The sequence below is a fragment of the Eptatretus burgeri genome, chromosome 9 (assembly GCF_056783735.1).
Source record: "Eptatretus burgeri isolate ZD-2024b chromosome 9, Ebu_testis_v1, whole genome shotgun sequence".
Classification (NCBI taxonomy): Eukaryota; Metazoa; Chordata; class Myxini; order Myxiniformes; family Myxinidae; genus Eptatretus; species Eptatretus burgeri.
Window position 1 is genome coordinate 82,526,631 of NC_140969.1, and position 23,975 is coordinate 82,550,605.

General features: G+C 42.2%; 1 protein-coding gene across 1 annotated transcript in view; it reads right to left on the reverse strand.

Annotated features, from left to right (window-relative positions):
* The window catches only part of DCAF5 (DDB1 and CUL4 associated factor 5), an 86,902-nt gene that overhangs the window by 51,655 nt on the left and 11,272 nt on the right, over positions 1 to 23,975 (reverse strand). Inside the window, exon 2 of the mRNA XM_085895800.1 lies at positions 3,433 to 3,576. Within this exon, the coding sequence (XP_085751926.1) occupies positions 3,433 to 3,576 (144 nt within the window). The remainder of the gene's footprint in view (positions 1 to 3,432; positions 3,577 to 23,975) is intronic.

The following is a 23,975-nucleotide window of genomic DNA, read 5'->3' on the forward strand; positions in this document are numbered from 1 at the left end:
TTGGAAAAACAGAAAACTTTGGCCCTCTGTATTTCTGAAAACACACAAAGGCTAAGATTGAAACTTAACATATGGCAAGTACTTCTCATGGAGAATAAGTGATTTTTTTACTTTACACACACGACTGCCTATGCATGAGGAACAAAAGGTTCACACATTTGACGTCACTGGTCACCCTAAAACGTATAAAAACCCTCCCCAGAAAAGTTGGACAGATAGAGGGGAAACTTCACACAAATGTTCAAGCTTTGGGGATACCAGGGTATTCACAAATAATTGATGTCAAATGGTCTGGCAGCCACATTGGATTGAGCAAAAATCTTTTTAATTTTGTTTTGTCTTGAACCGCTTAATTAATCAAGGTGAAACTTCACAATTATGATGTAGTAGTGATGGGGAAATATACATTTTAAATTTCAACCTGATTAGACGCATGGTCTGGCAGCCAGAGAATTTTTTTTAATTTTATTTTTGATCTGGGTTCTTTTTACTTTTAAATTTTTTTTTTGTCTTGAACCGCTTAATTAATCGATGTGAAACTTCACAATTATGATGTAGTAGTGATGGGGAATATACATTTTAAATTTCAACCTGATCAGACGCATGGTCTGGCAGCCAGAGAAATAATTTTTTTTTTTTTGATCTGGGTTCTTTTTACTTTTTTATGAATAAGGCTCACTTAGCTGTGCCTGGATCGGTTTGAGGGTAGAGGAGTAGCAGCTGAAATGTGAATCCTATCCAAGTTCCTCCTGATGACTTCATCTTTGCTTTTTGGTTGTTCAGGTTCTTTCTGATTTGATTACTCCAATGCAGGACTATACCGATTTGGTCTTCCATTTGATCTGAATTGAATTTATTTTAATCCCTTTCCGAATTCAACTGAATAATAATAAACATCATGAGTCAGGGTCAGGTCAAGTGTCCGATCAAAGCAGGATTGCATCAAAGCAGAACGTCTTGGTACCCGGTCATCACTGTTAGCAGATATAAAGTGGCAGTTCTTATGTCTATTATTAATTCCGTAACACCAGTACACAAACGTCACACAAAATACACCACACAAAACGACACAAACACCACACAAAACAAGTCGTGGGGAGGGTCTGCAATCTCAGATTGCTCTATTTTTTGTTTTAATCCGTTCCCAACCCCCCCCCCCCCCCCATGTATGTATATCACATGCAAAACAGTGACATTAAGAGACATCAATTACCTTATGTTCTATTGGAATAACAGTGATATTAATAAACAGAACATATTTGAGATTTGAACCTGCAGTCATAGCATTGAATATTTACAGTCATCCTCCAACAGATATCTTTGTATTCACCTCACTAATCAATCTATCCTTCCATTGGCTGGCAAAGGCTGCAGCATCTTAGATATTGCAGTTAACCAAAATGTCTCATCTAGGATGCATCAGCCTCACTCATTTATTCCCTGGCTACCTATTACATGTAAGGTTCAGTGTTGTTACACACACACACACACACACACACACACACACACACACACACACACACACACACACACACACGCACACACACACACGCACACACACACACACTCACACACAGTCTACCATCACTGCTCATCTTCACTCATTCGTTCCTCTTTTTACCCACCTGTGGAACCAACTTCTACATTCTCTTCAATCTCATTCTTCCATCCAGGTCTTCAATACAGCTGTTCATCACCATCTCAGATCATCCCCAATCCAAAACCATGATATTTTCAACCCTCATTAACCACCACCTACCCCCCACCCCCCACACCACCCCAAGCCCTCCTCCCACCAAATTTCAAGTTTTCCTTCTCCTTCTGTATCCATCCTTTCCATCCCATGCATCCTTTCCTTTCCACCTCATGCATTCTTCTCCACTTACATTGTTTGTCTAAGTCTCCCTTTATTTCATCCTTCAACTCTGCTGTGGTGTTTCTCCCCCCTCTCTCTACTGTTACTTTTGTCCAGTTACCTCTGAATCTGTTCAGTGTTCTAGCTTTGCCACAAGCCTTAAATCTGTATCCCCCCCCCCCTCCCAAAAAAAGGAACAAGTTTCTTCGATGAAGGCCAGCTTCAGTATGTGTCAACGGACAAGATAAACAACAAATGTTATCGAGAAACGGACAAGTTGATAACAGTATGTTTATCCCCCGGCTGATGTAAGCATTAGCCCTTGTTCAGAGCAGTATATATATATATATATATATATATATATATATATATATATATATATATATATATATATATATATATATATATATATATATATATATATATATATATATTCCCTTGCTCTCTGAAAGGCAAATGCTCAAAACTCAAAACGTCAGCCACCACACCTCATCTACCATGGTGTTAAACAACTATTAGTTAATACAATCCAATAATATTGAAAATAAATATATTGTAGTGGAGTGTGTGTGTGGAGGAGGGAGGGTGGACAAGTATGCACTGTATCCAGGAGCAATGATTTGGCATTATGGGGGGTGCACAAATAACCAAAATCAACATTATAACATTTATAATGTTTTTCCCCATTATTCCCTTGCTGAATGGCCAAGTTATCACCAACTGCTTTTTTTTTTTTTTTACATGCACGCCATCACAGATGTATTTGATGTAGACAACCAAAAAATACTTCATACTCAGACACAATTAGTTTGGAAGAATAGATATAGCATATGAACTCGAAAACAGGTCATCATTTTCAATTATCAACACCACACAGGTTTTTGCCCTCATATATTTGAATCCAGTGCAATTACTACACTCACCTTGGAGCTATCCAGCCTGGGTTCTAATCCCAACCAGCAAATAAACTCTTATCCCAGTGCTTCACATGCATAGCGAAGCATCGATGATAATGCGTGTGACGTCCCTCGTTTGGACGTGAAGCGGGTGTCCTGTCTGCGCTGCTCCGGCGCATACTCCCATACCTGACATGACCGTACCTGTCTTCCGGCATTACTTGGTGGACGCTAAAGATCCTACGGTGTCCTTTCCAAAGAGCAAGCAAGTTATTGGCAGCACTATGAACAAATTCCAAATTCCTGTACACTTAGTCGAGTATCCTGTGTGGGAGTGGTGACTCAGCCAAGACTGCAACATTGATCCAAGAAATTGCTTTACTGCAGAACTGAAACGAGTCTATGAAGAGCATGATACATGAGACAACACACAATAAACAATTCTGAGCTGAAAACACATGGAAAAGTGCTGATCGGCAAAAACCAATCAACTCTCTTCACACAACAGAACACTTTGTTAGGCACCTCATTGGAGAGAAAAAAATAAACAGCACAAGGTTCCATTAGAAGCCGTTTGTGCCATCTCAATAACGTGGGATATAAAAGAGCTACAATAAGAGATGGTGGACAATTGTGCTGGGGGAGGGGGGATGGGTGGGTGGGAGGGGAGATTCTGCATACCTGCTGAGAAAATTTGCCGATTGTCACTGGTGAAGGCAAGACAAAATATATTTGAGAAATGGCGACCAGACATAACCACTGGACGTCCACTACCTTGCACCGCCTTCTCCACATGCCAGAGCAGCACACGTCGGTCATCTCCACCTGGAGGAATAGGAATAAAACTTATTATTTTGTATATAGTGTTGTCTTGTCTGTAATTATGTATATTCATTCACTTACTCAATCTTTCCTCTTACTATTTCTACCGTTTCCTCTTCAGCTCTCCACCACCCTCCTTCTACCCACACCACAACAACCAGTGATAACATGTTCAGATTGAGTTTCAGGTGGGCAGATGTGACCTTGTTCACAGGCATGATGGGCCGAGAGGCCTCCTCCTGTACCTGGGTTTCCTTATTAGTTTCACAAGTCTCGTTTGAAAGCCATCACGTACCATTCAGTAGTTAGCTTACGATCTCCTGACATAAAACATAATTAACACCAATCCACCCCGTTACTGACGTAATATGTAAAATACACTTCAGTACCCAAAGGTATGCACCATAAAAATGTGGAAAATTTTTAAACAACATATCTCTCTGGACAAAGCTGGTGCTTTTCATACAGTCTGGTTTCCTGCCTTGCTCTTCAAACTCTCTGCCGATGGCATCCAAGTCCAACTCCACACATGGCTGACTGACTGATTGGCTGACTTCCTCTACTCTTGCAGCCAGTGTGAGACACTCAAGGGAATCCTTTCATCTCCTCTTCCTGTAAAGGACAGAGTGCCCCAAGGCAGTGTTCTGGACCCAGTCCTATTCCGATTCTTCATAAATGATCTCACTGACTGGGGAAAAAAATCCCCTTTATCCACTTGCTGATGACCCCACCCTTTGCCATGTCATCCCTCATCCTTCAGTAGGAAGGCTGCAGTCTTTTCGCTCTCTTCAGACTTTGAAAAATAGAAAACATAACTCACAAGCTGGTCAAATACTTTGAATATGTCTTTCAATCCTGACAAATCTCTCTTTCTCCCTCAATATGTGTGTGTATATATATACATATATATATATATATATATATATATATATATATATATGTATATATATATATATATATATATATATATATATATATATATATATATATATATATATATATATTTCCAGCAATGTATGTGTGTGTGTGTGTGTGTGTGTGTGTGTGTGTGTGTGTGTGTGTGTGTGTGTGTGTGTGTGTGTGTGTGTGTGTGTGTGTGTGTGTGTGTGTGTGTGTGTGTGTGTGTGTGTGTGTGTGTGACCGCTGTTTCTCGACAACCACTGGTCCGATCTAATTGAAACTTGCCAGGTATATTGCTGGGGACCTGAGGATGTGCCTTTTCAAGGTTTGATATTAATAGGACAAGTGCTTCCGAAGTTATGGCCATTTATTTACCAAACCAATGACAAGACACGTTGTTGCGTGGGTGTGGCCGATGGGGAAGGGAACCTCAGCCGCGTTACCCATTACGGGTTACAACGTACGGGCTTCCGGATAATGATGACTTCGTGTATTCTAATAATTTCTCGATTTTTTATGCGCATTTATAGATAAACACAATGGCCCAAGTTATGATCGTTTTCATATTAGACGGTGCATAAATTTCGGTAACATCAGAGTGCTGGTATACTCTGAACCAGGAAGTATTTTTTTTTCTCTCTTCTCTTCTCTTTTTGTTTTTCCTTGCCACGACATTGCGAAAAGGTAAAATACGTTGGCGCTAATTGAATAATTGGGTATTAAAACTAAATTGCGAATAACCATAACTGCGAATAATATGCGAACTTCCAGGCCACGCACGTACGGGCACACGAGAGCGAAGAAACAGCCTGTGTGGTTGTTGTTTGTTGCTCGCGGTTTGAATATTTATTCATTAAAAATTTTAAAATTATTGTTATTGTTTTTTTACGGGCATGTACTAGTATCTATAATTCCAGCAGTGTGTGTGTGTGTGTGTGTGTGTGTGTGTGTGTGTGTGTGTGTGTGTGTGCGTGTGTGTGTGTGTGTGTGTGTGTGTGCGTGTGTGTGTGTGTGTGTGTGTGTGTGTGTGTGTGTGTGTGTGTGTGTGCGCGCGCCTGTCTGGCTGTGTCTGTGTGTCTGCGACCGCTGTTTCTCGACAACCACTGGTCCGATCTCATTGAAACTTGCCAGGTATATTGCTGGGGTCCTGTGGATGTGCCTTTTCAAGGTTTGATATTAATCGAAGAAGTGGTTCCCAAGTTATGGCCATTCATTTACCAAGCCAATGACAGGACACGGTGCTATGATGTCACGATTGACGTCACAATTCTTGCTCTTTTTTAATTTTTTTGCACGCATCACAATTGACGTCACAATTCTTCTTCTTCGTTTGATATGACGTCACAATTGATGCTGGGGACCTGAGTGTGTGCCTTTTCAAGGTTTGATATCGTTCTTCTTCATCCGTTTCAGCTGTTTCATAAGTGTTTCCAAAGTTATGGCCATTTATGAGACAGTTGGTCCGATCTAATTGAAACAATGACCCAATCCAGTCGTCGTTTACGAGAGCGAAGGAACGAAGCTGCGCATCTTGTACGTGCAATGGACTCTAACAAAGCACGAGCTGCTCGCTTGACACACGACGCTACTCACGTGACAAGGCGTCGTGCAGCTGAAACGGTTGAAGAACGAACTGCTCGCTTGGCAGTCAACACTGAATGAGAGGCAAGGCGTCGTGCAGCTGAAACGGATGAAGAACGAACTGCTCGCTTCGCAGGCCACGCACTAGTATCTACAATTCCAGCAATCTCTGTGTGTCTGCGACCGCTGTATCTCGACAACCACTGGTCCGATCTCATTGAAACTTGCCAGGTATATTGCTGGAGCCCTGTGGATGTGCCTATTGAAGGATTGATAATAATCGGACAAGTGGTTCCCAAGTTATGGCCATTTATTTACCAAAACAATGACAGGACACGGTGCTATGACGTCATGATTGACGTCACAATTCCTGTTCTTTTTTTGTTTTAGCACGTACGGCCATGCCCCTATGGGCAAGCAGGTACGGGCACGCGAGAGTGAAGGAACGGCCTGTGTGTTTGTTTCTGGCTCACGGATTGAAAGTTTTTTTTTTTTTGCACGTACGGCCACGCACGTACGGGCCCGCACTCGTGTGTGTGTGTGTATATATATATATATATATATATATATATATATATATATATATATATATATATATCTCTTTTTTTGATCATAAATATACTATATATATATATATATATATATATATATATATATATATATATATATATATATATATATATATATATATATATACACACACATACACAGTACCTCACAAAAGTGAGTACACCCCTCACAAATATGTAAATAATTCAGTGTAACTTTTTAAGCTGGAAGCTTAAACTTGTGCTGGAAGCAAAACCTCAGAGTTGATGACAGAGTGGACATTCTGCAATATGTATGCAGGCACAAAACTGCCATTCCATAAAAACAATGAGGCATATTACGAATATTTCTGAAAGAGGAGGCAACAAAAGTGAGTACACCCCTGCTATTGTCTGCACAAGAAGCAAGTCAAGCATGGTAAAACAGCTTCCATTTTCATCATTTTCTGCATATTTAAGTCAGTGTTAAAGGTACAAATATGCTCCAAACAATACACACAATACCCATAGAGCTGCAACCTCCCTGGTATGTTAAAAGTGAAGAAGTGTACTCAATGCAGTAATTGTCTATCTGCTTGCTGAATAAATAATTGCATAGGAAATACTGTACCAATCGCCATTGAGAAAGCAGCATGGCTCCTCATGGTAAAGAGCTCTCGAAAGATGTCAAAGATCAAATCGTTGCCCAACATAAAGATGGCCAAGGATACAAGAAGATCAGTGCTTCTTTGAAAGTAAGCCCCAACACCGTGGCCATGGTCATCCAGAGGTTCTCCAAGAAGCGTACAACAATGTGTTGCACTCGCCAGGGCAGACCAGCAAAGATGACTGCACGTACTGTTCGCCAAATTCAGAATCTAGTCAACACTGAACGAGAGGCAAAGCGTCGTGCAGCTGAAACGGATGAAGAACGAACTGCTCGCTTCGCAGGCCACGCACTAGTATCTACAATTCCAGCAATCTCTGTGTGTCTGCGACCGCTGTATCTCGACAACCACTGGTACGATCTCATTGAAACTTGCCAGGTATATTGCTGGGGCCCGGTGGATGTGCCTATTGAAGGATTGATAATAATCGGACAAGTGGTTCCCAAGTTATGGCCATTTATTTACCAAAACAATGACAGGACACGGTGCTATGACGTCACGATTGACGTCACAATTCCTGTTCTTCTTTTGTTTTAGCACGTACGGCCATGCCCCTATGGGCAAGCAGGTACGGGCACGCGAGAGCGAAGGAATGGCCTGTGTCGTTGTTGTTTCTGGCTCGCGGATTGAAAGTTTTTCTTTTTTTGCACGTACGGGCCCGCACTCGTGTGTGTGTGTGTGTATATATATATATATATATATATATATATATATATATATATATATATATATATATATATATATATATATATATATATATATATATATACATATATATATAAAATATATATATATATATATATATATATATATATATATATAAAATATATATATAAAATATATATCTTTTTTTTTTTAACAAAAAAAAAAATATATATATATATATATATATATATATATATATATATATATATATATATATATATATATATATATATATATATATACAGTACCTCACAAAAGTGAGTACACCCCTCACAAATATGTAAATAATTCAGTGTAACTTTTTAAGCTGGAAGCTTAAACTTGTGCTGGAAGCAAAACCTCAGAGTTGATGACAGAGTAGACATTCTGCAATATGTATGCAGGCACAAAACTGCCATTCCATAAAAACAATGTGGCATATTACGAATATTTCTGAAAGAGAAGGCAACAAAAGTGAGTACACCCCTGCTATTGTCTGCACAAGAAGCAAGTCAAGCATGGTAAAACAGCTTCTATTTTCATCATTTTCTGCATATTTAAGTCAGTGTTAAAGGTACAAATATGCTCCAAACAATACACACAATACCCATAGAGCTGCAACCTCCCTGGTATGTTAAAAGTGAAGAAGTGTACTCAATGCAGTAATTGTCTATCTGCTTGCTGAATAAATAATTGCAAAGGAAATACTGTATCAATCACCATTGAGAAAGCAGCATGGATCCTCATGGTAAAGAGCTCTCGAAGGATGTCAAAGATCAAATTATTGCCCAACATAAAGATGGCCAAGGATACAAGAAGACCAGTGCTTCTTTGAAAGTAAGCCCCAACACCGTGGCCAAGGTCATCCAGAGGTTCTCCAAGAAGCATACAACAATGAGTTGCACTCGCCAGGGCAGACCAGCAAAGAGGACTGCACCTAATGTTCGCCAAATTCAGAATCTAGTCCTCCAAGACAGACGACAAAGTGCCGCCAAGATTGCTGAAGAGATTTCTACAGCTTCTGGCCAGTCAGTTAGTGCGCAAACCATATGTCGCACACTCTATCGTATCGGGTTGCATGGGCGTCATCCAAGGCGTAAGCCTCTCCTGAAGCAGAGCCACAAGAAAGCTCGCAAACAGTTTGCTGAAGCACATCAATCCAATCCCCTGGACTACTGGCAACATGTCCTCTGGTCTGATGAAATGAAGATCAATTTGTTTGGATCCGATGTAGTGCAGCGTGTTTGGCGGCGACCTGGGGAACAGTACCAAGACAAGTGCGTTATCCCTACTGTCAAGCATGGTGGTGGTAGTGTCATGGTTTGGGGATGAATGAGTGTTGCCAGTACTGGAGAGCCCAAGTTCATCGAGGGAAACATTGATTCTACGATGTACTGTGACATCCTGAAGGAGAAGATGTTACCCTCCTTGCGAAAACTTGGTAGAAGAGCTGTATTTCAGCACGAAAACGATCGGAAGCATCGTTCCAAGAAGACAACTGCCTTTCTGAAGAAGTAGAAGGTCAATGTGTTGGAGTGGCCAAGCATGTCACCTGATCTAAACCCAATAGAACACCTGTGGGGCATCCTGAAATGTAAGGTTGAGGGACGAAAGGTGTCCAACATCATGCAACTTTGAGAAGTCATTGTAGAGGAGTGGAACAGGATCCCAGCAAAGACATGTGGAACACTGGTCAACTCCATACCGAGTAGAATAGTTGCTGTGCTCAAAAACAATGGTGGACATACAAAATACTGAAAAGAATAACGCTTCAATGTGAAAAAGTACAGAGGGTGTACTCACTTTTGTTGCCCCCCCTCCCCCCCCCTTTTCACAGATATGCCCAGTATGCCACATTGTTTCCACAGAATAAATGTTTTGGGCCTGACATGTATGACAGAATGTCTACTCTATCATTTATTTGAGTCTTGTGTTTATAATACATCTAAGTAAAAAGTTGCAACAAAATATGTACATTTTTGTAAAGGGCGTACTCACTTTTGTGAGATACTATATATATATATATATATATATATATATATATATATATATATATATATATATATATATATATATATATATATATATATATACATATACATATATATATATATATACATATATACATACACACATACAGGGTGTCCCAAAAAAATGTACTCATATTTTGGCTCCTCATAACTCATTGAATTTTTCATTTATTTTCAGATCAAATTGACCCTTATAATGGCAGAAGTACGACTAGGTTTTGAAGAAAGAAAATTTATCATAAAGTGCTACTGGAAGCACGAAAACATCATGGAAGTGCAAAGACAATTTAGAAGACATTTTCACAAAGATCCACCAACGCGACGCACCATTGCTCGCATCCGAGATAAGTTCGAAACAGATGGAACTGTGCATGACGTCCATAAGAAGCGTTCAGGAAGACCACGGTCATCAACCACCCCCGCAAAGGAAAATCAATTGCTGGAAACCCTCCACCGATCCCCACGGAAATCTGTACGGCAAATGGCTCGTGAGACAGGAATCCCAAAATCAAGCGCCCATCGCATTTTGAAGCGAATTAATTGGAAAAGTTACATTCCAACATTAATCCATTGGTCCGCGTTATCGGCTGTGTTTGGAACGTGATGGTCGTCAGTTTGAACATTTGTAAACATGCATTTATCCATTTGTCCATGTAACCATTAATCTTGTTTCAAAGTCAATACAACGCATTCATTATCATTTAAAGAGTGAGTACATTTTTTTGGGGCACCCTGTATATATTTTTAAAAAAAATACATATACATATATATATATATATATATATATATATATATATATATATATATACACACACACACCACCATCGGCCACCACCGCCACGAGGAGCCACCGCGAAGGACCACAGACCACGACCGAGACCAAGCCACCGCACCAGACCAGAAGCAATCGGCTTCGATGACTGCAGGACACTCATCCTCACAACCACTCAACTCTTCTTGCCAGGTCCGAGCGACTTCTTCTCCTCCCACTCGCCTCCTGATTGGATGAGGGGTTGTTGGGCGACTAGTGGCCTCCCCTCATTGGTCGGGCCGAACACTCCATCTGGCTAAGGCTGAGCCGGCCCTGAGATGAGCCTCCTGATTGGACAGGGCGTCTCGGCCCTGCTTGCCCTTCGCCCATTGGCTGGAGGAAACGCTCCATGCCCTTCCTGGAGCGGAGCCTCGATCTGACAAGATGGAGGCTCCGCCCACGCCTTCAGCCGAAAACACGTGGGCAATGGAGTCGGTGGTTTGAAGAAGTGAAGGGGATTTGTTGTAAAAAAAAAAAAAACTAACTATAAAGAAACTTCGCAGCGCACACATGTAATTCCCATTAGACACTATAACACATACTTATCGAGATAACTGAGCTATGGGGACTGCTGTCTGTCTGTGTGCAAATGGCTTCCAGATTCGTAACAATATACACAGCTTGTACCTGCTTGGGAGCAAGACCAGCAAAGCAATGGACAAAAAATACAAACCTAATCCCTTCTCTTTCTACCTTTCCTGAACTTGTATGCATTTTTTCTCTCGCTCGTTCTCTTCCTTGTACCCCCATTGATGTAGGCATCAATGGCCTTCCTAAACAAAAAGACCTCTATTTGGGTTGTGTGAAAATTTTTACGACAAATAACACAGCAGAGGGTTCGATGGAGAGACCTCTTACCTTGTTCTCCCCCTTTTTTCTGAACTGGGAAGGTTTTTATAACCCTCCTGTACCGCCACGACATGCTGACCTCCATTGGAGACGAGTACATTGGATCCTTTCCTTCTAATCACTTGTAACACCGTTTTTCAAATCTTCTGGTAGATGAATGTCCTTTTGTAAGAAGTCTGAAAACCTTTTTCACATCTATGTTGAATGCCAACGGTTGGCACCTTTATTAATTTTACTTCGGAATTGTTTTGTGAGGTTTGGTTTGATTTTTAACACTTGTGTGTTCATTTATGGATTGGATATCCCATACAAAAATTCCAATGCTGTGTTAGGCAATTTCCTGCTTGCTCAGGCAAAGATGGCTGTATATAAATCAAGGAAAAGAAAACTTGATGGTGTTAGAGTTAACGAGGAAGATGCTCTGTTTTAGTTCAAAAATCTTTTATAAATCATGTTAAATTGGATTTTGTTTTCTTTTCAGGAACTGGAAGACTACTGCAGTTTGAATCAAAAATGGTGTATAAAGGAAGTTATTTGTCAAGTCAGAGAGTAATGTTTATCCTTTTGCGAAATATTTTGTATATAATCCACTCGATTAACTTTATATTCTTCAGAAATTGTTTCTTGGTTTTTTTTCCTTTTTCTTTCTCTTTCTCTCTCTGAAATGAAAATGTGACTCCCATTTGGGGGCTTTCTTTTCTATTTTTAGATCCTCGTGGAGGATCTCCAAGTCTTAGTCACGTTGTTGTTCTTCATCTTCTTCTTGTGGACTTTTTTGTTTCACAGCCTACAGTTTTCATGGAAACTTCCTGAAACTTGGCATATATATATATATATATATATATATATATATATATATATATATATATATATATATATATATATATGTAAAAATACTCTGCGCAGACAGTAACCATCTCCGATTTTGAAAATTCCTCCGAGAAAAAAAAGTTATGACGTCAAAATATCTCCGCTAATGGAAAACGGCTAAAAAATTCTCTCCGAAACTAGGCAAGCTTTTTGAATTCTGTTTGCGGGAATCAAACAGGGCATTAGCAGAGATTAATTACCGCACATATGATAAATCACTATGACGTCATATCAATTTTTATGACGTCATTCCTATTTTTTGTCATTTTTTGTTTCACAACCCAGAGTTTTCATCGGATCTTCGTGAAACTTGCCATGTACATGCAGAAAGCCCACGCGCAGGCAGTAACCCTCTCCGATTTTGGAAATTCTTCCTAGAAAAAAAGTTGACGTCATAATATCGCTGCTAATGGAAATCGCCTATACCATTATCTCCGAAACTAGGCAAGCTGTTTGAATTTTGTTTGTGGGAATCAAGCCGGGCATTAGCACAGATAATTTATCGCAAATGTGATACATCACAATGACGTTATATTCATTTTTATGACGTCATCATTAAGAGGATGAGGTTCTTAGCTCATTTGAGCTTGTTATAACAAAAAGATACAAAAGTCAGTCTGTCTCTGTCTCTCCAAAAGGACTGTCTGACAATGCCCACCCCCACTAACTTACTTAACAATCCTCTTGAGAAATTTCAGTCAAACTCCTGGGTCTCACCATGAGCCATGATCTTTATTGGGCAAACTACATTTCAAATTTGGCCTCCAACTGTGAATTTTTGGTTGGCCAAAGTCCTTCCTTGACACACGAGAACTTCTATTCACCTATGAGGCCTTCATCCGCATCATGGAGTACTGCTCTAGTGGGGCAACTTAGCTAAATATAGCATAACAATTGTGCATTTTGTGAGGAAAGCACCAAATTTGGCACACTAGTAGCCTATCATATTATGAACAGATTTGGATATTGGGCCATCTCAAAATTTTTGATGTCAGTGGAAAATGGCTGCCACAGCCATCAGCGGCTGAATTTGAGATGGCCCAATATCCAAATCTGTTCATAATATGTTAGGCTACTAGTGTGCCAAATTTGGTGCTTTCCTCACAAAATGTGCAATTGTTATGCTAAGTTGCCCCACTACTCTCCCCTCTGGGCTGGCAACCTTGCCTCACATATTGCCCAACTTGACGCCATGGAAACCAAGGCTTTCAAGATTATGGGAATGTCCCACGATTAAGCTGAGTCGATGGGCCCATCACTTCACCATCGTAGAAAGGTCGTTGATCTGTCTTCTACCACCTCCTTTCTGGTGCTAGAGCCTCTCCTCTTTCCGCGCTTTGTCGCCCCCCCCCCCCAACCCCCCAGGCTCCTATATGGCACACATGGTCCACCATCAACCCCCTTATGGTGAAACCTAAATCCAGGATCACTGCTCACCTCCACTCATTCATTCCTCTTTTTCCCACCTGCGGAAACAACTTCCAAATCCTCTTCAATCTCATTCTGCCCTCCAGGTCTTCAAGACAGCTGTTCACCACAATCTCAGGTCATGCCCCATCCATAAACATGATCTTTTCTTCCCCCACCAACCCCAGTCCCTCCTCCTTCCAAATTTCTAGTTTTCTCTCCCGAGTTCCCTTCTGTATCCATCTTGTCCACCTCACACCCCCTCTCCTCTCCACACCCTTTGTCCAAGTCTACCTCTATCTTGGCCTGCTACAATGCTGCTGTTTGTACTGGTGTGTACGTAATTAATCGACACAACTACGTAACTGCTGGCAGTGATGACCAGGTACCAAGCCATCTTGTTTTGATGCAACCCTGCTTTGATTGGACACCTGACCCTCACCCATGACGTTTATTATTATTATTCAATTGAATTCAGAATGGGATTTTAAAAATTTAATTCAAATCAAATGGAAGACCAAATTGGTACAGCACTGCATTGGAGTCATCAGAACGAATCCGAACAAGCAAAAAGCAAAGACAGAATCATCAGGAGGAACCTGAATAGGATTCGGGTTTCAGCTGCTACTCCTCTACCCTCAAACCCATGCGGGTGCAGACAAGTGAGCCTTATTCAAAATAAAATAAAACAAAAAGGAACCCACATTCAAAAAAATTAAATAATCCTGACTGCCTGACCGTGTGTCCAAAAAGATTGAAATTGAAAACATATTGTAGATTTCCCGCCCGTCGGCGTGCGAACGACAGCGTCTAACCAATAGCGGTCGCTTCACCCACCGAACGGACAATCCAGTCGCGGCTTTCCGGATCAACGCCGGAAACCAGCCACGGGTGTGTTTGTAACCACACCACAACCCTGTCCGCACTCTACCCGCGCTACAGGGTCCGATCGCCAAATCTTCGATTTACCTAATTATTCGCGTGGGTAGGTTACCGAGAGATTGCACCTCAACGGGACCGCTTGGAAACGAGCCGCTTAAGCAGCTCGCTTCCTTTTGGGATAACCGAGCGGGGTATTATCGCGCAGTCCCGTTGGACCCGATCACTTTACCGGCTATTTAAAAACCAACTATATTCCGAGTGCAAGATGGCAGCTCAATTAAGGGAAGAGGACGCAACGAACAGGTTTACATTCACACAAGGACATTATAATAAAGCACGTATGCAATTAAACAAGGCAAAACACGTATGCAATTATACAAGCAACAAAAGCACGACAAAATAACTATAACCGTCTATACGAAAAGCGATGCAAACATTTACAGCACACAAAGCACTTAACAATTTCCTACTTATTAGACGGGACCACGGACACACGTACGCACACACACACCCAAGAAATGGTGGCAGAGGCCTTTAATAACGAGCTCCAGCTCGGAGGACAGGTGAGCTGAAACCCAGAACCTATCTTGAACCTCTCCACCTCATGTGGTCTTCAAATTGTTCGGACCCGGGCTCCAGCGAGAGCGAGCTAGATCCAATCGCCGTGAGCCGCGATCCTTCCCGAGCTCTCACGAATCCTCCCGAGCTTCTCAACACGTGCTGGTGAGACGAGGCACCGATCCTTCCCGTCGATGCGTCGCTTCCCCGAGGAACCACCTCCCAGAAGAGGTCGATGAGTCGCACCAAGCCGGGAACCAAAATGGAGAACAAAGAGCTCCACGAACCAAGAAGAAGAAGCCACCACTCGCAGCTCAAGCCGAGCGACCAGCTCAGCTCTCTTCCAAAACAAAGCAGCTCGAAGCAAAAAGCTCTCCCGAGCCAAACCGAAACCAAAGGCCCACTGAACCACCAAAGCAAAAAGCCTCCTCCCGAGCCAGGCCGCAGCCGAAGCTCACTGAGCCAGCCGAAGCAAAAAGCTTCCGAAGGCCTCAACCCTAACCCAAGCCAAACAAGACCCGAAGGTCTGCTGAGCGACTACTCTCTGCCGAAGCAAAAAGCTTACTACTCAGCTTCGGACACGAACAAAGAAAAGATCTCCTCTTATCCTTCTCCCACCCTTCCCCCACTCCCGGCGTGACTCATGACTCATTCCTCATGCCCTCATGCTCCATCCCCTGCTCAACCACGGGTGGGAGGGAGTTGTTGACATCATGAGTCACGGGACGGCAGGGTTCTTCTTCCTCTTCGCAGAAGAGGGGGGAGGGACGTCTCCATTGTTTCGTTCCCTAACTATTAAATCGATCCGCAGCGCATCTAATGCATTTCTGAACATTTAAACAATGAAGGTGAGCTATCTAGGGAACAAGAACTTAGACATAGCTGACTAAAAGAACCTGAATGTTGTGTGCAATCGAATTCCCAAATTAGTAACAATATATTCCCATCACGACTAGATCATAATTGCAAAGTTTCATGTCGATCGACGAAGTGGCTGAAGAGAAATAATTTTTTTTAAAGATTTTCACTCAATCCAATATGGCTGCCAGACCATGTGACATCAATTATTTGTGAGTACCCTGGTATCCCCAAGGCTTGGGAAACATTTGTGTGAAGTTTACCCTCGATCTATCCAGCCGTTCTGGAGAATAATTTTTTATAGGTTCAGGGTAAATCCAATATGGCTGCCAAACCATGTGACCTATGATGTCTTGTGTGACCATTTTGTTCCTCATGGATAGGCAGACATACATTTAAGGTTTTTCCTCAATCTGTTCAGCCATTTCAGAGAACATTTTTGAAAGTTTATAAAAAAAATTAAAAAAAAACAATATGGCTGCCGAATAACATGACCAATGACATCATGAATTGTTTTTCTGTGGACCTATTTGTCTTTAGATGACCCTCTAACATTTTCATACTGAACAGATGTAGTGTTGTACATATGCAATCATGACGTCAAAACGAAGGCACCTACGATGTCATTAAAAAATACATATTTCTCCATGAGGAGTACTTGCCGTATGCCAAGTTTAATTTTTTTTCATTGGTGCAGTAAGCCTGGTGTTGGGTTAGTGGTTAGGGTGGTGGCTTGGGATCCTAGGGTCCTGAGTTCAAGCCCCGTTGGCCGCTGAATTAAAATACACCAGGAGGTTGACTCAGCCCGTCATCCTTCCGAGGTCGGCAAAATGAGTACCAGTGTACTGGTAAGGGGGACACTGCATCAGCGGCATAGGCGCGTCCCAACCAATGATGCAACCAGCAGCCACAGGATGCATTCAATAGAGAGAGGTTGGTGCAGTTTCAGAGATAGAGGTCCAAAGTTTTCCCAACATAGCTACCACACCAAGTGACCTATGATGTCATAATTATCATTAAAACATTACACATGAGTAGTCGCCACTATGGTTAAAAAATTCTCAATCCCACAAACTATTGGAGAAAAACACTAAATTTGTGTGGACAAACAAACAAACAGACCCAAATGCAATACCCTCTCCTCTGGCGAGGGTAATAAATAAATAAATAAATAAACGTGATTCATGTGCAAAGTCTTGTGAAGCTTGTAAGGTGGACATGAGAATGACAGACTGCCAAACAGTGTTGCGATTCTGGCAACTCGGGGAATAATTAATCTTTAGTACAACCATAGTTTATACCTCCTCCACCAAAGTTGAACGGAGGTTGTGTTTTCACCCGTCTGTCTGTGAGCAGGATATCTCAAATTATGGACCGATTCAGACGAAATTTGGTGGACAGGTTGGGTGTGTGACAAGGACGAATTTAGATTTTGGTGAAGATCTGGATCCGCATTCAGATACTCAATTTTTTTTTTACATGGAATCAAGAATATTTAAAATGATTCTTCACCATTGAGAGATAGAGCCAAAAATGAGATACAAGCATGATACTTCAAAAAGATGGACGGATTATTACAAAACTAGGTGGATAAGTTGGTTCGGTGAAGAGAACAAGCCGATTACATTTTGGTTCAGGTCCAGATACAGTTGTGGCCTATCAGTGTGATACAAAACGTAAACTGTTCAGCCTGGTGGAGGTATTCTCTCTACAGAATGCCTTTCTAGTTTCTTCAGAATCTGTTCAAGAGTATTGGACTACATGGGGATAAATATGCATTGCATTTGTATTAGATCCAGTGGTGAGAAAAAGTTTGTGAACCCTTTAGATTTTCTGTGTTTCTGCATAAATGTGATCAGATCTTCATCTTCAGTCCCAATAATAAAGAGAACCCGATTAAACAAATAACACACCAAAAAAAAAACAAAAAACTACCTTTTCATTTATTTGTTGAGCAAAATAATCCACCATTCAATTTCTTTGTCGGAAAAAGTATGTGAACCTCCAGGGCCTAGATTCTTAACCTAGGGGTCGTTTGGGGTTTTTCCGGGGGTCATGAAGGGGTCATACATAACATAAAAGAAGGACTAAGAAACCTCACACCATCAGTGAAGAGCTTAACAAGCCATGCCTTCTCAAAGCAGCGAAGTTGGTGCTGGGGGAACGGCAGTCAAACAAGTTCAGGCAGATTTCCCTTTCGAATGACAAAGTCAAAAGTCGAATCTCGGATACGAGTCATGATATTCTGCTGCAAGTAGTGAGCGCTGTGAAGAGCAGTCCGGTGTGTTCACTGCAACTGGACGAGTCAACAGATGTTGCCTCATGTTCCCAACTGCTAGTCTACGTTCGTTACCTCGACGGAGAAGCCATGAAGGAGGAGTAACTGTTCTCGGAGCCATTGGCCACACTACCACTCGGGGAGAAAATGTGTTCAGAATGCTGGAAGCCTTCCTCATCAAACATGAACTTTGCTGGGACAACTTGTCGGGGTGTGTACTGATGGGGCACCTTCCATGGTCGGATGCAGATCCGGATTGAAAGCCTTCGTGAAGGATGTCGCTCCCCATGTCTCCTTCACCCACTGCACGATATATCGCCATGCTTTAGCGATGAAGACTCTCCCTCCTGGTCTTCGAGAAGTTATTTCAGATGTGGTGAAGATTGTAAACCACATCCGAGGGAGCGCAACAAACTCAAGAATCTTTAAAACGATGTGTGAACAAATGGTCGCTGATTTCACTGTTCTGATATTCCACACAGAGGTGCGCTGGTTTTCGTGTGGTAAAGTTCTCAATCGTGTGATTCAACTTCGAGAGGAAATAGCGCTGTTCTTGGAGAGAGGGTGTACCGAGAAGGAGAATCAGCTTCATGAAAAGATGCAGGATGAACGTTCCTGATGAAGGTTGCTTACTTGGCTGACTTATTCGCCGAGGTGAATTCCTTGAATCTGTCACTTCAAGGAAACCTCCCAATGCTACACACCGCTTGTGACAAAGTGGCAGCGTTCAGGAGGAAGATTCACCTTTACCAGAGAAGAGTCCAGGACGGTGACACGACTATCTTCCCTGAGATGACGACTCTCCTGGATGCTACGCCAGATGCTGAATGCTACTTCCACGAGGAGATCTCAACCCATCTTCTGGCAATTAGTGAAACCATCAAACGTTACTTCCCCAGACTGGACGACCGCTCTCGTGATGAGTGGATCGTACGACCCTTTTCCATTGAAGACGATGCCATCAGCGACACTGACGTGGCTGCGAAAGTTGAATTTTACTGAATTTGTGAAGATGCGCAGCTCAAGAGCGACTTCATGGAACAAGAGGTCGCCACGTTTTGGCTGAAAGCGAAGGTCTGTCCTGTTCTTTCGAAGAGGGCCCTGACCCTATTGGTCCAGTCCCCCTCAACATATCGTTGTGAGGCTGGATTTTCAACCATGGTAACTTTGAAAACGAAGGCACGCAATAGGCTTGTGATCGACACTGACATGAGTTGCTGCCTGTCGAGCATTCGTCCTCGTTTTGATCGCCAGATGGCTGAGAAGCAATTTCAGCCATCCCATTGAGTCAATCAATTGAGTCAACAAAAACAGCCCGATTTATTAAAACATGTCTGCCAATACTCAGTCAATGATGTTTTAATCAATCGGGCTGTTTTTTTTTCAATTTTTGTTTCGGGGGTCACGGTACTGACCAAGAATGTCTGATGGGGTCGTGGGGCCAAAAAGGTTAAGAACCACTGCTCTCGGGTAATCAGCTTGATTAAGGGGGTAATTGGTCAGGTGTTTCAATCAATGTGATGACAATCAGGAGTGAGCTTGGGTGGCCCTGCCCTATATGAACAACATTTGTTCATCACCATCAGAATCTGGTCTTCACGACACAGGTTTGTGGAAGCATCTCATTCCCCGATCTAGAGATTTCTGAGGACCTCGGAAAAAAGTGTTGTCGATGCTCTTCGGTCTGAAAAGAGTTACAAAATCATTTCTAAAGATGTTGAGCTCCACCAATCCACTGTCAGGTAGATAATGTACAAATTGAGAAAATTCAACACCATTGTTACTCTTGCCAGGAGCGGTCGTCCAACGAAAATCACTCGAAGAGCAAGGCATACAATTATCCATGAGGTCACAAAGAAGTCCAGGGTAACATCTAAGGATCTGCAGGCCTCTCTTGCATTGGCTAATGTCAGTGTTCATGAGTCCACCACCAGGAAAACACTGAACAAAAATGGTATGCATGGGAGGATAGCAAATAAGGAAAACACCACTCTCGAAGAACATTGCTGCCATCTCAAATTTGCCAAAGACCACCTGGATGATCCAGAAGGCTATTGGTAAAATGTTCTGTGGACAGATGAGTCGAAAGTGGAACTTTTTGGCTTTAATGAGAAACGTTATGTTTGATGAAAACCAAACACTGCATTCCAACATAGGAACCTCATCCCAACCATGGAGCATGGTGGTGGGAGCATCACAGTTTGGGGCTGCTTTTCTGCCCCAGGACCCAGACAACTTGCCATCATTGTCAGAACCATGAATTCTGGATTGTATCAGCAAATTCTCCAGTAAAATGTCAGGGCATCCATCTGTGAGCTGAAGTTTCACAGAAAGTGGGTCATGCAGCAAAACAACAATCAGAAACGCACAAGTAAATCTACAACAAAATAACTGAAGCAGAAGAGATTTTGTGTTTTGGAATGGCTAAGCTAAAGTCCAGACCTTAACCCAATTGAAATGTTGTAGCAGAACCTGAAGCGAGCAGCTCATGCAAGAAAGCCCACAAATATCTCAGAATTGAGGCAGTTCTATGAGGAGGAATGGGCCAAAATTCCTCCAAGCCGATGTGCAGGAGTGATCACGAGTGAGTTACAGGTAAGATCCTTGTTGAATGCACAGAGAAACACTGCGCTGTCCGTGCGGGGGGGGGGGGGTGGTTGGTAGACCAATCGCCAAGTGGCCAAACGCCTCTGAAAAATAATCCTTGTGAAGAAATATATATATTATATATATATATATATATATATCGTGGTGTTGAAGGAAAACATGTGTAACATTTCTGGAGGAAATACAAGGGACAAAAAGCATTCTCAAATCAATTCTAACTGCTTTTAAAGGAGGAAGAAGAATTTATATAATGTAGATTCAGTTTGGAGATATACTGCATTGAGAAAAGAGGGGGGTAGGGGAAAATGGAGAACCAGAAGCATAAGGAAATTCAAATAGATATCAGAATCACTATGGAATGAAAAGTAAAGTTTGTATGTTGATTTATTATTTATTTTTTGAGATGAGCAAAGGAAGTAAGATAATGTTGAGGAGGTAGAAGAAAGATACCGGGGAAGAAGGAAACAAAACGAGGAACAAGGAGACAGAATTTTCACACTTTCTATCAGAGGATAGGCAGTGTCAAGCCTTGAACAATACGAAACCAAACAAAACTAGAAGGGCACTCGGTAGAGCGCATACCTCCGACACGTCATGCCTGATCCACGAGAACATATCGGGCCCAATACATTTTTGAAATCTCATGCTATACAGTACTACAGTAAGCCCCGTTTCTCGCGGAGGTTACGTTCCAAACCCTACCGCGGTAAGTGAAAATCCGCGATGAATGGACGCCTCCACAAAACACGTTTTAAACACATTTTAATCTCAATTAAACACATAAAGAAAACATTTGAAGCATAAAAATGCTTCCTGTAAACTCAGTAACGTTGCAAAAACATTGTGATGGGCAGTTGCTGGCGTTGTTTCTTCATGGTGGTGAGGAGAGTTTTATAGGTTTCCATTGCGCCATCAATAGCGTTCTTGAATTGCAACACCCGAACCATAGAGGGATCCCATGCTTCAGCCATCCCCTGCAATTCTTTGGCCGTTTTCGCCATTGTTGCGAAGCATTCAAGTGAGAGGCCTTCGTCGTCGTGCTCCTGCGATGGATCAGATTGTTCCTCCTCCTCCTCCTCCTCCTCCTCCTCCTCCTCGCATGCAGACTTCGTAAGCTCAGCCAAATCCTCGTCCGTTAATGGGTCAGAGTTGGTTTCGATGAGGTCATTCACTTCGTCGTGCGTCATGTCGTTGAATCCTCCTCCTAGAATCTTCGCCAGCATGACCGCCTTATCGATTGCCGAATGGTGAATATCCTCTGGAGAAAAGGCCTTGTATTCGTGGACGCATTCTGGCCACAGCTTCTTCCAACAGGCGTTTAAGGATTCTTTTTTCATTTCCTGTAGAGCCTTCTGAATTATTTGGAGACACGTTGCTATCGTGAAATCACGCCAATACGCCCTCAGAGAAAAATTGTCGTCGGAATCCATGGCCTCCATGAGGTGCTGCAGCGCGTTGCGAATGTAAAGCGCTGATGTTGGCTTCGTCCTTCTTGATGTAGCGTATGGTCGATTCATTCAAACCGTAATGGCGCCCAACCGCGGCAAACGTTTTTCCTTTGGGCGGCATCGTAGGGCTTGGAGAAAAAAAACGTACAAAATATCTGTGTCGTTCACAAGCGAAACACTCAAGACAGCGAGAGTGCGCCTCGTGGGAAGCAGCCAATCAGCGCCAAGGAGAAATGAATCGCGCGCTCTGTCGACAAACACAATTTTTCTTTGTTTGTTTTATTATGAAGATACTTTTGAGCACCACGTGTTATAATTTATTGCTTAAATAGGTTATATTTTATATATTATTACCGCGATGTACCGAGGGAATCCACAGAAAAAATTAGTTACGTTCCAAGGGAAAACCCACGATGAACCGGGGGCGCGATAGGTGAACCGCGATGAAGCGGGGGTTGACTGTATATCGTTTTTGGACCCATCACTCAATGGTGAAGAATAACTTTAATGATTAAATAATTCTCCTATCCCAAAAAATAATAAAAATAATAATAAATTATCAAACAAACCAGTAGGCGACGAGGCATCCGCTAGGATCGAAGCGCTGGATACTATGCTTTTCATTCTGACCGATCCACCGACGAAGATTCATTGCCAAGACGTATTGGTTCACATACAATTTTTCCTCTGCCTGGCAAGATTTTTCCTATTGCGTATTTTGCCAACTGGCACTCTACACAGGACTACCCTTTGAAAAATAAAACCTAAATCAAAAATCGGCTCGAGTAAAATTTCTAAATATCTCGAAGTGTTTAATTCCGAAGTCTCGTTTCTCCACATTCAAAACTGTAGGACAAGTACTGAAAATAGTGAACGTAGGTCGAGAAAAAGTATTTTTTCGAATTTTGCTTATTTCAGCCCCGACACCCTTGGTGATCGAATCTGGAAAAATGCTGCAGTTCAATTTTGTAGTAGTTATTAAACTCTATCCATACACCGAATTTGAACGTTCCGCCGTCGACGGTTTCAGAGGTCAAGGTCACTTAACATATTCCCTGGTTCACCACCTTTCCACATTCGGAGGGCTGCCATTCGGAAACTATGAGAGATAGAGGAACGTTATGCTGTCGCGATAACTAGATGAGGATGCAAGGAATAGGCAGGAGTTGGTCCGGTCGCTCTAACTATCATAGAAGCCGCGCTACGTCAGTTACCATTTGGGTTCTTAAAACGCAGTTTTTCGGCCGCTGCATAGCAACAGGTGGTTGCTTAGCAACGAAACTCAAACGCGCACACTCCCAGCCCATATGGCACCTGTTCGCCAAGTTTCATCAAAATCGGTTTGCTGGTTTGTGCTGTGGAGTCTCGCGTTGCAGAGACACACACACACACACACACACACACACACACACACACACACACACACACACACACACACACACAC